Raw genomic sequence first — 12,305 nt, forward strand, 5'->3', positions numbered from 1 at the left:
AGGTGAAGCTTCTAACCTGCTTTGCATGATGTGATATCAAGCATACGCATCCCATACAAATAGTTTATGCAACAAACCTTCACAGAGTCAGCTAGCCATGGGTCATCCATTTGTCTTTATAGGGCATCTGCTTATGGCCTCTTCTGCACTTTGTAGCTTTTTGCCCTTTGGTATATTCACAGGCTTGATTGACATCTGAATTAAAAGCTGTATTTGCAGTAACATAATGGCAGTTTAGTTTGTTAATATAGGGCTTAACCCTGCTGTGTGTGTAACTTTCAGCTGATTTGAGCTGTAGTCATCGAGGGTCGACGCTTTCTTTGGCGACTGAAGCAGACAGTGTCATCTCTGGAGGGGCAGAGTCACAGAGGTGAGAATTCCCATGTCGTATTTTAGTGCAGTGGTGATCATCTCTTCTCATTTTTTGTATCCATGTGCTTTAGACATTTGATTGTCCTGTACATGTCTTCCAGGGCTGGATCAGTGTGCTCTATGGATTCATTCCCTGTGCTAAGCAGAGCATCTACTAGGAACAAGGAGAGGGACTGGGAGAATGGCTCCATTGCCTCATCTTTCACTTCAACAGAGTACAGTGGTGAGCAGAAAAAAACTACATACATCACTTATCTAACAGAATAAAGAATAAGAATAAATAAGAACAAATTCTTAGTTATCGTCACCATTACCATTTAGGCAAAAGGTAATATTTCTGATTGTGTCAGTTGCTTTAAAGGAATACCAAAGACATGCATAAGACAGGAAACAACAGGCAGGGTTAAAATCTGTATACAGGCAGGGGTTTATAAACAGGCAGGCAAAGGCTGTGAAGGTATGGTAGACAATCTGGCAAGGAGCATGAGAAAATGAGCCAGTATATATACTAGGAAGTGGTTAAGGAATGAGAAGGTGGCAAGAAGGTGGGTGGGGGAAGTTCAGGTTACTGGATGAGGAATGGCAGTTTCTGGAAATTTCCATCAAATAACAGGAGCTTGAGGAAGTGTAAATGTAGGCAAAAGCAGATTGAGCCAAACTAACAGGGGCAGGAACCGAAATCATAATAATCATATTTCCCAAAACTATTCCTTTAAACTTTACAGAGCGTTATACATTTCTCTTATGAATCTCTTTATGTTTTGTTTGTAAAAGGTCCTAAACTCTTCAAGGAACCGAGCACCAAGTCTAACAAACCAATCATCATCAATGCCATCGCTCACTGCTGCCTGGCTGGAAAGGTCAATGAGGCCCAGAAGAATGTTCTCCTCGAGGTCAGTGTTATCACTCGTAATTAATTTATTGATGATTAGAACTTTGCGTCTGTTGTGCTTAGTGTTTTATGTTTTTCTCAGTTATATTTTTTCTGCCATATGCAGAAATGATGTTTTGTGTTTATTTCACAGGAGCTGGAAAAGTGTGAATCCAATCACCTGATCATCCTCTTCCGTGATGGTGGGTGCCAGTTCCGCGCCATTTACTCATACTCACCGGACACTGAGGAGATTGTCAAGTTCACAGGCACAGGGCCACGCACTATCAGCGGGAAGATGATCGACAAACTCTACAAATACAGCTCGGACCGCAAGCAGTTTACCGTCATCCCAGCCAAGAGTGTGTCGGTCAGCGTGGACGCCCTGACCATCCACAATCATCTCTGGCAGGTCAAGAGACCGGGGAGTGCACGGAGGAAATGAGACCAAGGAGCAGAGAAAGAAAATTTGACACGTGTTACGCTTTCTGTTCCAACTACTGATGTTGGCCAGGGCCCAATAATCCTGGAGATAATTGATGTGATCTTTGTGAATGATACATTATTAAAGAGGGAGAGAAGAACAAAACACCTGCCAAGTGAATGTACTCAGATTGTTCTTTTGGTGTTGTTAGCATTTTATTCTGCATGTCACACTTTTTTATTATAGAGTGTAGGTGCATCCTACATTAATTAGGCACCATGATGATGGATTCTAACTTAGCAGTGAAGAAGAAATGGACCCTGGAGTCGAACACCACTGAACCCGCTTACAGTAGCAAGCATACTACTGATGACAGTGCAACTACAGACAGGCAGTGATCAACAGTCACTTAATAATGTCTTGCAAAGTTTGCTATTTCAGCTCAGCAAAAAACACCCTACTGCTGTGATTAATCCATGTTCCACATACAGATTTATGTACTATTAACAACTACTGGTCAGTGCTATTAAAAAGAGGGAGCTTTGAACAGACTTTGTATGGAATGGTTGTTAGTGAGTGGTAATGTCTTGTTTAGTGTGTTTGGGGATGTGTATGAGCATTTGTGTATGGGAAGGAGAGAGCATTCAGCTCTGAATGTGTTTATGCTCTTGTGTTATAAAACTTCTGTTGTGCAACAGAACAACAGAGCAAAGCAACAAAACAGTTTTATTTGGTTTGGGAGTCGTGAGCTGCTGTTACAGGGCAGGAGTAATAATGTTTTTACAGGAGGAGGAAATTGTACTAGTATTTTATTTATTCCAAACAGAGATTGTTCTGGAGACTCTGTATTATACCTTATCAGTAGCTGATTAAATTCATGTTTAACTTCACATATTCCTCCACCCAAATGAGCCATCTGAAAGCCTTGAATGGCTCTTATTGCTGAGCCAAAATGAACTGAGCTATGCCCCTGAGCTGTCTGTTGCTCATTAACCACTTACTGGATTCTAGAGAACAGAGGGTTTCAATGTAGCTTCTGGTGCTCAGCACTAATCATTTCCCTGTAATGACTGATTGTCAGCAGCTGGTATAGTGTGTTTGGGGGTGGGGGTGGGTTGGACTGCACAATATTTGATATTTGTTTGCTGCATTTTGTACATTTTTGAGTAGTATTTTATTTATTTTTTAATGTATAAGTTATGTTTACTAAAAAGCAGGCACTATATTTTGAGGCTTATTCTGTTACAGTTTTTCAGAGAAGTTATTTGTTTTATTTCATTGTGTTATATTGCCTGTTTGGAGAATTATAATAAAATGCAACAAGTTACATTCTCTCATTAAAGATGTGGTCTATTCCCAGTAAAGACACACACTGTAGCAATACCAAGGTAAAATTATTAGACAGCCGAAAACACTTTCGGTGTTTTCCATAACATAGCACTCTACTGTGAAAAATAAAATAAAATGAAACTCAAGTACAAACAGTTTCAACATCGAAATAGTGTATGAAGTCAAAAAAGTTGCACTCAAAACTTCTTGAGTACAAGATGTAGTGTTTTAGAAATACATTCACCCAAACAGTCACAGATGTAAATTAATTAGCAAAACCTTTCACTGAGCAGTGCTAAAAGTAAAATGACTTATTACTAATATAGTACAAATGAAATTCTCAATGGTACAATACTGAATATATGACATGGCCTGCTTAAAGGGTTGAACTAAGCTTATCCAACCTAACAAAATGTGCTGCAGCAAATATATGTTACCACCACTGTTTGTACATAAGTTACTAATTAAGATCTCTACACCACTGAATAACTATTTATATGCTTTAGCTCCAAAAATAAGCTTTGAACAAACATTTTAAATGCACATTGTTTTTCTAACTATTGAAGGTTATGCTTGATTTTAATATTAATGTTATTGGAGGCCCACGAAAAATCTAGAATATGTGCATTTGATTTCTGGCAATCTCAAAATGTTAAGAAAAGACGGATAAAATCCTAGGGCATCAACCTCTGCATCACAAAATCTTTGATCTTGATGTCCAACTTGTGCTTTTCCTGAGGAGAGCCACAACCCAAACCTCAAAATGTACAATTCACTCTGAAATTCAGGAGGATTTAGTGGCTGTGAAAATCATAAAGGTTGTGCTATGGTCTTAATTAATTTGTCTGGTGAACCAGATTAACTCTAACCAAGCGCAACACTGGCAGTGTGATGGACTGGACTGAAATACCTTCAGTTAGTTGTATTAATTTGTTAACAAGTATGTCTCTGACTGCTCATCTGAGAGAGCACTATTCTTACAGTATCTGTGGAAAGAGGATGAAAATGTCACAGATAACATCAAATGTCATCTGCCAAACAGTAGGCACTCATATAATACAGTGGTAACCAACTGTAGCACTGGAACATTGTAACGCAAATCGTCCTCTGTCCGACTTGGCCTGTGTGGACACAACCAGACCCCAAAGGAAATTGAAAGGGGTGATTAGGGGTGACCTTATCAGAGCTGGGTGTCCTCTCTGATGTCTAGGCTGGACTCGTGTCTCTCTTTCAGACTGCTGCTATGGACAGGAAGTTCCTCGGCGACATGAGCCAGAGGGTCCGAACGAATCAAGTACCTGAGAGACAAAGAACAAACGAGGAACTGAGACATGAGAACACAGCACTCAGGTACTTTCCTTAACTGATCCCTACTCACTAACCTGTGACTACAGATGTCAGGCACTTAGCCATGAAGGGCATTAAGGAGGATTTACTCCACTTTTAGCTCCACCAACTCCAGAGGGAAACATCTGGCTCTGTAGCTGCCAAATGCTCCACTTTGTTCACCAGCTAGTTGCTAACTTTGTCTGTTTCCTACAGTAGGTTTATAATATCAGTTTATTTTAGTTGAAAACAAAGTGCTGTGGCTGGAAACAACAAAGTCATGGGCCAGCAACCAAAAACTATGAGCTGAAAGATGCTAACATGCTCTGTATTGTATAGAACATATAGGTAAAAGGAGATTATATGTTACAATACAATGTTTTTTAAAGTTTTTTTATTATCATTTCACTAGAGTGAATTTAAATTCATTGTAAAAAAATGTACACATTAATGCACACACACATAAGAAAGGGTTGAGAAATAAACTGTTGTAGTAATTAGCTGTATTTTATTCAGTGGGTTTGTACATTTGTTTATTACAAAACAGTCCTGAGTGACTCAACAGGAAGGAGTAATACTTACACAACATCGTTGAGCTCCAGCCTGGTGTCAGGTAAAGGATTAATGAGGACATATGACAGGGTGTTTTGGTGATCGTTCAGTTCATCTGAGGCAGAGATGAACAATCAGCAACCTGGATTAGTCAAATCTCTACGATGTTGTTATGATCTAACTCCTTCCTGCCATAGGATCATAACTTACCTTGTAGGTAGCCCAGATTCACTCTGTTCATGACATCACTAGCTGTCAAGTTTGTTAGGTCTTCTACAGACAGTGGTTAGACAAGAAACAAACAAACAAGCAGAAGCAGACATCAAAGACTGGGAAACACTAGCACTGAGCTCTGGCTTTTTCAGTTAAAGATATGTACATCCTCACCATATCCTGAGGTGGGGAGGCCCAGATGCCTCATGCGGTTGCGGACCAGTTCAGACAGCTCCTCTCTCTCAGAGCGTCTGTAGAGGTTGAGGCGCTGCTGGGCGATGCGCTGGGCATGGTCTTTGCTCTGGTCTCGGCTCACCCCTTGCCACCTTGTGCTTTTCTTACTAAGGCGCCGTGCCCATTGCATACTCTTCTTCCTCAGTAGGGGGTGATCTGACTGGTCATTGCTGCGAGATTCGTCCCCCCTGTCCTTGGTGTCCTCACATTCTTCAACACTGACTGACACCTGAGACTGGAGTGAGGAAACAGAAAGATACAGTAACTCTACAGCCAGGATGTTTGCATAATAAAAGTTCAGAAAAAAAGAAACAGCGACTTTCTAATTAGGTTAATAAATAATAGTTTTAAGGTAGGTTCTGTGAAAGCCTGTTGGGTCTAAACTGGAATAATTCAGACTGCAGTAAAATTTTGTACAGACATTCATGGTCCCCAGAGGCTCCAACCTACTAGCTTTAGTCTTTCCCTGACTTTTGATCTAGTGCCACCAGCAGGTCTGAGTTTCACTTCAGCTACTAAATAGATTGGCACAAACTGTTGCACACATTCAAGGCTCCCATGCAATGCCTCCTAATGACTTTGGTGTTTTCTTGATATTTTCTCTTGCGCCACCATGAACTTTATGTTTGTAGTTCTGAGCAAAATGTCTTACGGATTGTCAGGAAAAAGTAGGCATTCATGTTCCTCATAGGATGTCCTGATATAGCTTTTCACCTAGCACCTTCTGAATGTCAAAGTTCAATTTGTCCAATATTTATGACCAAATATCTGTATTTTGCATTTAGTGCTAATTGGCAAATGTTAGCACAATGACTAAAATGATGACAATGGGAAGCATTAAACCAGCTAAGCATCAGCATACAAGATTGTCATTGTGAATTTAAGTAATCTTATTATACAGTATAATCCATTACTTCTGTCAAGACTCAGCTGTAGGTCACACATTATATACTCAGTAAATATATTCTTGCACTAGAGATGGATATTTAGTTCTGAGATCTCACCTCAGAAGTAGAGAAAATGTGAGCTTCTGTCCGATAGATCCCAATAGGAATTTCGGCACTAGAGGAGCAGAGTTTCTGGAACAGTCTGCCATAAGTGCCAATCCAAAGATCCTCCTCTGTTACTTTCATCTGGAATAAGAGATGTTTTGGTTCACCATTAGTTAGGTAACCTGCAGCACAGTACTGTCTTTCTTTCTATGTCTTCTAGTATTTTCTTTGATTTAACTCACTGCACAGAGGTAACCTGATCCTGGAGTGGTGTCCAGTCCCAGCAGCAGCCTTGCAATAAGGATCATGTAGTCCTTCACAAAAGACTGACATGGAATCACAGAAAAAAAGGTTTTGTACATTTATAACTTTGTTTATTATAGCTGAAGGACAGTGGATGTAAAGACTGCCAGGTTTCAATCGATGACTGAACACAAGAGGGCACTTTTGCTTTATGATGGTAATGCTGTTCTGTCTCTTCAGGTGATACAACTTCTCTGCTGCTGTGAGACACATGCTTTCCTTTCACCTGGTATTGAAAGAGTCACCTGAAGATGAGTGTTTACTGTAGCTGTAGGTGTGCACTAACCTGATAGAGCAGGGTATCCAACATGCTGATGCTGAACACTCTACCTGCAGCGAAGGGTAGACGAAACATAAAGGCCAGGTTGGAGCCTTTATCACGCTCTTTCTGTGAAAGAGAGAAAAGGCACAAACACAGGAATAGTCAACAACATTTAAGTTTGTAGTGTTTCTGACAACCTAGAAAGTCAGGGGGCAACTTCTACGTCCTCTCACTATAATTTATGTGCATAATTCACACCATGCAATTCACCATAAGCCCTCTTGTTGTGTCTTACTTTCTCCAGCTTGGACAGGGCCAGTGAATAGCAGTCCTTTGCTCTGAACTGCATGAATCTCATGTTGGATGGATGAGTAAGCTCTGTGATGATAGTGAGACTGGGAAACAACCTGGAACAAGAAAGAACACAAAGGGGGAGGGGGAAAGGAACAGCTGACTGAACACCACAATTTATTACCAGGGTTTCAAAGTCATTTTAGCAATACTATTGCAGGCCACATCAAAAAGAAGAAGAAGAAGAAAATTGCAGGCCAACATCACAATATACTGATGTTGTATAATTGAAAATCATGTCATAAATAATGTGAAATCTGATCAATTACCTGAACATTGTCTGTACATTGACAATAGTTTTGGCGTCAGCCATGTAGTCCTCCTCAGCACTCATTGTACTCTCTTTATCGACAACAACCAAATTATCAGCGTAGATAATGCCACACTGCAGCAGGCTGTCCAGACTGAAAAACACACACACACATAAACAACAGTAAGTATAACAGCAGCAGACACCAATTTGCCTGGAACATTTTGTACATCTAATTAAAGTACAAACTCCCCTTCAGTTTATTTTAAAGAGAAAATGAATGCAATATATAATGAGAGTCTTACTTGTCTAAGGTCCCTGCCATGTAGTAGACCATAGGGAAACAGCAGATGGCCTCCAGAAAGTGATTATCTGGCCTATAGGAAGTGTATATGACATAAAAAAAAAAGTTCCATTTTGTTTTCTGATATCATTTTTAAACACAACAACACAATACATCATTTGGAAAGACTTAAAAAGAGAAACCTTTGTTTAAACATGGAGCACTGAGTTGTCTATTCACATTTAAGTTTGTCAGTTACTTGGAGGAAGCCTGGCAGACAACCTGGGGAGAATTTACAAGTCAGGTATGCTTCATGTAATCCTCTCCAGGAGTTAAGATATTCTTTCTTGGTGAGAACATTTAGTTCCATAAGCAGGTAAGGTTAATATGAGGAAGCTGCCTTCAACTGGTTCTGCCAAAGTCCTCTGTTCTGATAACATTTGAGTTTTAGATCTTTCTGAGAGTCGTTTCTTCAGTATGAATAAGACATGCAGTGTGAAAGGATAACAAAGGATGAACTTCAGACATGTAGTGTTTCTTGTCTTTCTTCTGCTTGTGCTTGGTGCACAATTTAGTTGAACATTTGCTGAAAAATACATGTTAACTGAAATTATTCACATAGAAATATGATATGGTTGCTTTTTTGTTTTGTTTTGTATATGTGTTACCGGATTTGTTGTTTTGTTTTTGAACAGAAAGATGTATCTTGTAATCCCATGTGAAATCCACTAAATGTCAGGCAAGATGCAGAAAGAAAAACAAACTAACCAACATGTAAATTATACATTATATACATACATGAGTACTGTCTATAATAAAAATTTCAATGTCGATTTGTAATTTCTTACCGATCCATTTAGCAATATTTCTCCAGCAGTTGCATCCAAAAAGACATTAAAAATAATTTTAAATAAACTATAGTCAAGTCAAAATCACTAGGATTTCAGCTTAGTACACACTGAATACACAGTAACTACCAGGGCCTCAGGAGCCTCTGTGGTAGTTCAACTCCCTACTTACGTGTGTCTTCAGGCTGAAGGATGAGTCCGCTGAGCACACTAAGAGAGATTTAGTTGCTTTATTACTGCCTGTCCTCCACCACCACCCCTGACAGATCACTGCTTTATGCATCTGCCCAGTCCTGCTGACTAGAGACCCAAGGCTGTCATAAGTGCCTGAATTGCGTATCCCAGTGTGTGGGTGTTTGTATTTGTGTGTGTGTGCGACAGCAATAGGAAGGAAGGGAGAGAGAGATGCATGCAGGGAGAGTTTATTGTTCGTGTTTGTGTTTCTATGAGCGTACTGAGAGCTCGCATGTGGGGGCTGAAAAGCGACACATCAGGGCTGTTGATGAAAACTTGCTTGGTGTTCTCCAAAGAAATCATTTTCTCCATTTTTTTCTCCCTTGTAGCAATATATATCATTCAGGTTCAAGGCAAAGCAAGTTACCATGGTGACTGTCTGGCGCTACAGAGAGCAGCATTTTTATTTTCTTTGTCATTCAAAACACACCGTCACTGTGAGCAGCAGCAGCGGTAGCCTAACATCAGGTCTGACAATGGAGTCCCACCTCCACAGCCTTGTCCTAAGTGCTCTCCTGATGTGAGCTTTTATCATAAATCATGTTTGGTGAAATGGTGAAAGGAACAATGTATCTGTTATACGTGTGTCAGGGTGAACTCACGGGTTATCAAGCAGCAAGACAATTGGGTTGAGTTCTTTCCTGGGTCTGTAATAAGCTCTGAGAGGTACTATGAAGTTATAGAGACCATTCCCAGCAGTCTCAGCAGACACAATGATGAGCTTGTTTTTAAAACCATAAGCCTTGGCATCCTCAAAACTATTGTGCCGACAACCCTGCACAAGGAACAAAAAAAAAAGATTTGATTTTAATTAAATGAAGGGCAGAGAAACGAGGAAAGGAATGTAAGGAATAACAGTGGCAGTCAGTAACTGAGTGACTAAGTTGAGGGAACAGCAGCTGCCCACCTGGTCTAGTCGTAGGCAGCAAAACGGGGCTTTCTCAGCCAACAGATGGCACAAGGTGGGCGAGCTCCCAATGTATGGAGAGTTAGGGGGATAGCCCTTTACATACCTGGCAACATATCAAAAGAACATGAATGACACATCTCATGGAAACAGTATGTTCATCTTGGGGAAAAAATGGTCAGGTTTTCCTAATTTTAAGCTAATAGGTAATGTTTTGAATATACAGGGTTCACTAATGTCAAAGGTCAAAGTGTCATATGCACAGTTAGGAAACGTGTTTTCCTGTACAATGAAATTCTTACTTTGCTAATGTATTCATGTTGCCAACATTACATTCAAGTGGTGCAATCTAGTCACAAAATATAACAGGTAAGGGAAATATTTTGGTCTGCTTTGGTTGGATATGTTGGAAGGATGGCAAATGGTGTTACGGCCTGTGTTATTTGCTCAGCCTCCTTGTGGTTACATCTTTGTGGTATGGAGGTACAGTACTGTAGGTACACACAGAGAAATAAAAACTTTACTCAGTAGATGAGTGGCCTTTGTCATCTGTGAAGACAGAGTCGTCTTCTGACTGGTCACTGAGGAGGTCACATGGCAGGATTGAGGATGAGTCGGCAAGCTCCTGAACAGGAGCTATGCTCGGCCGACGGCTCCCTGTTCCATTCACTGTAGGTGGGACCAGTTTACACCCTGAGACATCGGGTGGGCTCGTATTCTGAAGGTCCATGGCAACGGTACCTGTAAAATATGTTCAAAATGAAGCAGCTCCCTCAAACTAAACAAATTCATCAGTACCTTTCAGACCTATTTTACCAACAAGAACAGTTCATCACACTCTACTTCCTCTCTCACCCATGCTAGCAATGATGCTGTGCACAGGAAGTTGTGAGGGCCCATCATAGAGTCCCAAGGGAGGGCGGCCCTTCCTCTCCTCCTGATTGAAGATGAAGGCTGAGTTCTCCTCCTTGGTGATGTTGATATAGTAGCAGGTGTCTGTGGCAGCCATGATGTGACGCGGGCCAGGGTTCAGCAAGATGCTCTTGTTGTCTTCCCTCTTTATACCGATCAGACACACGCCATATCTGGACATCACAGTCAGTTTTCAGTTTTTATCACTGGCTGAGCTAACTGACTGCTGCCCTCAGCCTCATGTGTAACAGACAGATATAATCTGCTCAGTTAAGTCTCAGTAATGTGAATAAGAGTATTTACCAAAATGCCTTTAAACAAAAGCAGCAGGGCTGTCTGGGCATGAAACACACAGACAGACCTGGTGACTGTGAAGGTCACAGCATATGATTCACATCATTTTTATACCCCTTAAAACCATTCAGTGACCCCTTGTGCCCTATGAGTGGGGACAATGTCAACCTGTAAGATATCACTCATTTATCCAGGCCTGTCCTTTCCTTTGTCACCTGTCTGTATGTGTTCATATTTTGTAGTTGTGAGCTGAATTATTCTTGCAAACTGAATCATATTTAATACCACTTTTTTGCAAGAGAAAAGCATAACATCTACATAAATAATAAAAAAAATAAACTCAATCAGAAAAAACATATCTATAGAATTCATAGACTATGATGAGACAAAAGAATAGCGGCGCACTGTTGTTGTAGTTGATTAGATGATGGCAGGTCAAACCAAAAAGACAAACAAACAGGAAGAAGATATGTAACAACCCTTTTAAATGTTTGTTTTTAACTTGTTGGCATCTGAATAAGATGGCAACTTACTTCTTGTGAGCATGAAAGGAGGCATATGTGAAGCTTTTGCCATTATACTCTCCAAAGAACTTGCTGTCGCACAAGCGGATGTGGTAGACCTCATTGCCCGAGCAACATCCGTACATCCTCTGCCACTGCTCTGGAGACTGTTGTCCTTCTCTGTGTTCATATGATAAAGCATATGGATCAGTAAAGCTGATGCGTTTTAAATGTTTAAAAATGTACTATATATGCTAATATACATGGATATACATGGATCCTTGACGAATTCTGAGACAAACCCCAAGACGACAGTTTACTGTACATTCTGTTGCTATTTTGTACTTCACTTTGTACTTAATAGTATTTACATAAGACAGTTTACAAATTGTGTTTCACATTTTCTTGTTTCCATACTGAAAATCACTGTAAAAAGTAAAACAATATGCTCATTATTATCGGTATCTCCTATTTATCTCGTCTGCCTTTTAAATGTCTTTCCCAGTGAACATCTCTGTTGAGCTATAGTCTCATTTAGTGGCTGCCCACACATCCAAGACAAATATACATTCAAGTCAATATATTTCCTCAGTCAGACAAATGCAAAATATGAATGTGGCTTATATGTGCAATCTCAAAGCCTGCGTGCTTTTGTCTAAGAAAAATACAGTTTCACTTTCTAAAGAGTTGTCAGAAACACAGCAAGTGCTACAGCCCATTGATTCCTCTTTGACAGCAGCTTTTAAAAGTGATCTGTTAGCGTGCTGTGAAAAATCATTTTCCACCTGAGAACTTTTCACACTGTTTTACAGAGAACACATCCTAAAAAGAATAATCAATTTACG

The 12,305-nt window shown here is 40.2% G+C and overlaps 2 protein-coding genes across 12 annotated transcripts in view; one reads left to right on the top strand and one right to left on the bottom strand.

Annotated features, from left to right (window-relative positions):
- The window catches only part of camsap1a (calmodulin regulated spectrin-associated protein 1a), a 15,757-nt gene extending 13,925 nt beyond the window's left edge, over window positions 1-1,832 (top strand). For all 10 annotated transcript variants that reach the window (XM_020621170.1, XM_020621168.1, XM_020621172.1 and 7 more), the window contains 4 exons: window positions 283-370; window positions 474-595; window positions 1,147-1,265; window positions 1,398-1,832. In XM_020621170.1, coding sequence (XP_020476826.1) covers window positions 283-370; window positions 474-595; window positions 1,147-1,265; window positions 1,398-1,688 — 620 coding nt within the window. In that variant the 3' untranslated portion in view covers window positions 1,689-1,832. The remainder of the gene's footprint in view (window positions 1-282; window positions 371-473; window positions 596-1,146; window positions 1,266-1,397) is intronic.
- Window positions 1,833-1,926: 94 nt separating this feature from the next.
- The window catches only part of kcnt1a (potassium sodium-activated channel subfamily T member 1a), a 31,750-nt gene continuing 21,371 nt past the window's right edge, over window positions 1,927-12,305 (bottom strand). For both annotated transcript variants that reach the window (XM_020621179.1, XM_020621181.1), the window contains 15 exons: window positions 11,491-11,640; window positions 10,607-10,836; window positions 10,276-10,492; window positions 9,752-9,857; window positions 9,447-9,619; window positions 7,785-7,856; window positions 7,499-7,633; window positions 7,174-7,285; window positions 6,903-7,004; window positions 6,556-6,639; window positions 6,326-6,454; window positions 5,262-5,556; window positions 5,085-5,147; window positions 4,905-4,989; window positions 1,927-4,294 (listed from right to left, as the gene is read on the bottom strand). In XM_020621179.1, coding sequence (XP_020476835.1) covers window positions 4,177-4,294; window positions 4,905-4,989; window positions 5,085-5,147; window positions 5,262-5,556; window positions 6,326-6,454; window positions 6,556-6,639; window positions 6,903-7,004; window positions 7,174-7,285; window positions 7,499-7,633; window positions 7,785-7,856; window positions 9,447-9,619; window positions 9,752-9,857; window positions 10,276-10,492; window positions 10,607-10,836; window positions 11,491-11,640 — 2,071 coding nt within the window. In that variant the 3' untranslated portion in view covers window positions 1,927-4,176. The remainder of the gene's footprint in view (window positions 4,295-4,904; window positions 4,990-5,084; window positions 5,148-5,261; window positions 5,557-6,325; window positions 6,455-6,555; window positions 6,640-6,902; window positions 7,005-7,173; window positions 7,286-7,498; window positions 7,634-7,784; window positions 7,857-9,446; window positions 9,620-9,751; window positions 9,858-10,275; window positions 10,493-10,606; window positions 10,837-11,490; window positions 11,641-12,305) is intronic.

Source organism: Monopterus albus, unplaced genomic scaffold (assembly GCF_001952655.1).
Source record: "Monopterus albus unplaced genomic scaffold, M_albus_1.0 scaffold253.1, whole genome shotgun sequence".
Classification (NCBI taxonomy): domain Eukaryota; kingdom Metazoa; phylum Chordata; class Actinopteri; order Synbranchiformes; family Synbranchidae; genus Monopterus; species Monopterus albus.